Below are 4,624 nucleotides of genomic sequence, written 5' to 3'. Positions count from 1 at the left end.
CCTCGTTGTAAAACGACCGTTGAATCCTTGGTTGTAGTGTCCAGTGCATCTTACGTCGGATTGCCCCATGAGGGCTTGCCAAGCGCAGCCGCAGGAGGCAAGGCGGTTGGCATTGAGGGACGCACTGGAGGCGGCGGAGAAGCCCCCGAACTTCAAGGGATGGCTCTTTCCTGGGGCTATCAAGTCGGCATTTGGGGAGTATTCGTTGCCGCCTAGCCTCAGAGGAAATGGACTCGAACGAAGGGTGATAGTGGCGTTAGTATACGTCAGGGTGCGTCTAGTATCTTGACAAATTACCACTCTGCGTAACTCACAACAAATTATAGGAGGCCACAACTCCTATCTCCCTGCCTCTGGTCGTCGAGGTAGAGGCGGGTAGGTTGCGGCTCTATTTCCAGCAGCCGATAACCGCGCAGGTCTTCTACGGCCTCTGCTGGTGGAGGGATCCGTCCCTGCGGTACCGTCCCCAGGCGTTCGATATGTTCAACCTCGAACTCAAAACCTGGGAACGCGTCCCGGCCTCGACTCATCGGGACAACGCGATTTATCTTCCCCTTCCCCTTCGCCACTTTCCCATCTTCAAGCCGTCGTCGATCGTGACCGCGCCACATCCCGAGCAGTTTGCGCGCGGCGGTAGGGGTTTCAGGGCTATTTGCTCGATGAAGGTCGAGTTCATCCCCCACATCAAGCTCTTGTGGCCGCGTGGCCTGAAACACCCTCCATTGTACGTTAAGGCGAAGTGGTCGGTAGGTCGTGATGATGATGGGATCATCGCGACCTGCCCTGGGTTCGGCGAGGAAGGGCATGAGATCTGGGAGGTTGACCCAGAGCCGGAGGATGCGGATGCGGCTGCGGCTGCTTGAGCGGTGGGACCGTGTGCGTGTAGAGGATAGTAACGAATTTACCTTGTACAATGTAGACTGAGCCTGGAACAACGTGTACTACTCTGCGTCAAATATCTATTCAGCTTACCGTGACTTGGGAAACCTTCAGACAGTGATATCTGAGTGACTACCAAAGTATGTATCCATTTCTATTCACTCTACTCGTCATTTTGTGTAGCTACCTGCGACTTCGCGCTGTACGGCGTGCTCGGTGCGGCGCCTGTGGCTGAGCGCCTATTCGTGGGACTTTAATTTTGAACGCTCTGTGGCCGTCATTCCACGCTCTTCAACCTCTAAACACTATCTTTGACTACTCAAACACGACTTCTTTCTCAACTCCGTTCTCACCTCGCTACTCGACATGGCTTCCTACGACAAACGCGTCTTCTTCTTCGCCTCGAAGATAGTCCTTTCCAACTCGAGCATTATCTCACGCAGCCCCGTCTGCCCCCACCGCAAGACGATCAAGCACATCACCGTTCTCTGCCTGGAGGGCGAACACTTCGGCATTCTTTTTGACTATGTGCGTATAATCCTCGTCTTCTGTATTCAGGTTACACTAATATTCCTTTCAAGTGTCCAATATTCCCGTCGTCACAGTGCCCAACGCTGGTGTCGTACTGGCTTCAGCCGGCGATGCAACAGCGGGAGGCCCTGCTGGACGTGTTGACAGAGCTCGAGGACCCTCCGACGCTGGAGGGCTGGCTCTTCCCGGGGGCCATCAAGGACTTCTACCACCCGCTGATGATACCGGAGTTGTTGAAGGCCGACGATGAGGGGAAGGAGAAGGAATTGAGGGTGGTGGAGGTGCTGGTGTTCACTGAGGTACGTTCGATATGTCTGCATTCTCTACGCTTATCTAACTGGTAGCGCTATGGGACGCACTATAGGACGAATGCTTGCCCATGTCCCTGCCCCTCATTTCTGAGGTGACTGGGAACGTGCTGACGCTGAAGTTCTGTCAGCCCATCACCGCCCAGGTGTTCCCTGAGCTTCCGTGGGACAGGGAACGCCAACGCCGTAAGGACAACCCGCCGGCCAAATTCGAGTACTACGACCTCAACAGCAGGTCGTGGGTTCAGGCCCTGGCAACCACCTGGAAAGCCGGCCGCATCAGAATCCCTCTCCCCCTCCGCCAGCTCCCCGTCTTCAAGCGCACGGACGTGCTAGTTACGCGGAAGGAGGCCGAAGACTATTCCCTCGGGCTCCTCCCTCTACCGCCTCTCTGCTCGATGCTGGCGAACTTCTCGCCGCATCTTGAGTTCCTGCGCCCTACGGACCTCAAGTACCCGCGGACCTACTCCGACGCGCAGTGGACCATCGACAAAGAACAAGTCGCGACGTGTCCCAGCGTCTGGGACGAGGACGCTACCGCTGCTGGCTCGGAGACGGGGGAAGGCGGCGGCGAGTCAGAGGGGAAGAACGGCGACAGTTTGGAGGAGTGAGAAGGGGCGGCGGATGCTTGTGTAACGTCGTGACTGGTTGTATCATACAGACATGTAGTGTTCCGGGTCGCAAAAGTCATGTACCATGTACTATAATGAGGCGCAAATAATGTACATTCTTCACAGTGCTTGAAAATGTGGCGGAAATCCCATAGCTCGATACGAGTGTGCTTGTGAAGCGTAGTGAACGGTTGAGACGTACAATCAATTATTATGTGCTTATAGTAGCTACTGAAGCAGATATGTAGTTTTGGTGGTGTCAAGAACTGCAGAATGGACGTATTGACATACGTAAACCGCGTGCAGAGCTGCTCAACCGAGTTCTGTCAGTCATAAACCGCTCTTTGTCGCTCATACCCCAGTTCATGCTAATTGGGAAAAATCCCAAACCATTTGGCGCCGAAAGTGTTTTTCCTGATGTACGCTCGTTCCGCGAGCTCCTATCTCGTTCCGCGAGCTCCTATCTCGTTCCGTGAATCCCTGTACTCGTTCCGCGAGTCCTTGTCCCCGATTACGTGGCGCTGCGTTTGTCCGAAAGATTCTTGATCCCGAGTCGGTCAACACTGACTGACCCAGGGAGTCTCTCCCCGCTCCAGCGAGTGTATGGGGAATGTGCGAGCTATGCTCGCAGATGTCTAGGTTCCAGGTGGGGAGAGCTAAGGTATGTACATGTCTTCGTGGCACTGTATGCCACAAAAGCTGACTAAGAGTCTCTAGTTACTATATATGGTAATCAAAAGCAAATCACACAAAGTCCATGAAGTACAGTAAGGTGTAGGGTATCGGAGGGAACAAGGAAGGTAGTCCATGTGCTCGGAAGGAACATGACAGTCCAGAGAGCCCAAAATAGGTGAATACACATACTGTCCGGGCCTATGTGGGGGCCACTCCCCACATCTCCCCCATACTCGAATTGTGACCGTCCCCGGTCACCTACTCCCCGCGAGGACCCTGCCTAACCGAGAGCAATCCATTGCGACATGAATGACGCGAGTCCATCTGCTCGACCATTTTCTGTGCCGCACCCCCGAGTCGCGTCAAAACCTCGCGCATGTTCTTCGTCCTCGTCGAGCCAGCCGTAGTTCCGACTCGCCTCGGCAATCGCACCCTCTGCGTCTCCACATGGCAGGTACTGGACAATCCACCGTCCGTTCTTGTCTAGGTGACCGCAGCTGATCAGCTCATCGCCGCCCGCCTCCTCCGGGATACTGCGTTCGGCCAACTCCACAAGTAGACACTCTCCACGTCGAGACCCGTTTGTGTCGTTGATCGCGCCATGCCGCCGACCACCAGATCTGATACCTTCTCTCCGCAGCTCCCCCATACCCGAATTTACACTCTGAGATTGCCCTCGTTCCGTTGAACCCTGCATAGTGTGATCTCGGGCCGTACCTAACCAGCGCATGAACCCGCTGCGCAGCCGCTGGTCTGCCTCTGCAACTGCCTTCTTCGCTTCATCACGCGGAAGGGACTCAATGACCCACTCTCCCTGCTCGTCGAGATGGCAGCAGCTGGTCAGCTCATTATCGCCTGCCTCCTCCAGGATGTTGAGTCCCGCCGACTCCAGCCGTAAGCACTCGCCGAAGCCCAATTTTTCTGCGTCCATTGCGATGTCGAGCTGACCACCACGTCCAGCTTCTCTCCCCAGCGCCCCGGTACTCGGATCCACGCTCTGCGGTCGCTCTCGTTCCGCTGGGCTTTGCATAGTGTGGCCTCGAGTTGCGCCTACTATCCTGCGCGTGGACCCGCCGCGCAGCCGCTGATCTGCTTCTGCAACGCCCTTCTTCGCCTCATCGCGTGGAAGCGACTCAGTGACCCATTGCCCGCGCTCATCGAGGAGGAAACAGGTGACCAGCTCGTCATCGTAAACCTCTTTCGTCATCCTGAGCTCAGAGAACCCGACAAACAGGCACTCGCCGAGTCCAGGTTCATCCGTGTCGATCGCGCCGTCTCGCCAGCCTCCAGCCCCCGCACTCTTCCAAAGATCCCCTTTACTCAGCTCCGAACTCTGTGGTTGCTCGCGTCCCGCGGGTTCTTGCGTTCTCGGGCCACCTGGCCCACCTGCTCGTCCAATCTCCCGTTGCGTCAGGTGCTCGGTCCTAGGGTTATCCGGGATCGCTCCCCCAAGTCGCACACGCTCGTGTACCAGGTACTGCGCTAACCATCTGCTCCGCTCGGCGTCCTCGTCAACGGTGCGTGTGTCGTCCTCCGGGGTCCATTCATCTGCCTGCTCAACTTCGCGCAGGGCGGCCTCGGCTTCGAGTCGCTGAATGTACCCCCATAGCCGCCGCCCGT

General features: G+C 56.4%; 1 protein-coding gene across 1 annotated transcript; it reads left to right on the top strand.

Moving 5' to 3' along the window:
- Nucleotides 1-67: 67 nt before the first annotated feature.
- Nucleotides 68-2,329, top strand: B0H18DRAFT_964970 (uncharacterized protein; the record flags this gene model as incomplete). Its single annotated transcript, XM_048043221.1, has 6 exons — nt 68-271; nt 327-746; nt 1,063-1,095; nt 1,288-1,407; nt 1,485-1,709; nt 1,775-2,329. 6 exons carry the CDS (start codon nt 68-70, stop codon nt 2,327-2,329), a joined length of 1,557 nt encoding a protein of 518 aa, XP_047884169.1.
- Nucleotides 2,330-4,624: the final 2,295 nt, after the last annotated feature.

The sequence above is a fragment of the Fomitopsis serialis genome (genome assembly GCF_022376445.1).
Source record: "Fomitopsis serialis strain Sig1Antser10 chromosome Unknown B0H18scaffold_849, whole genome shotgun sequence".
Classification (NCBI taxonomy): Eukaryota; Fungi; Basidiomycota; class Agaricomycetes; order Polyporales; family Fomitopsidaceae; genus Fomitopsis; species Fomitopsis serialis.
Note: the sequence above shows the minus strand (reverse complement) of the source record. Positions and strands in the feature narration are given on the sequence as shown.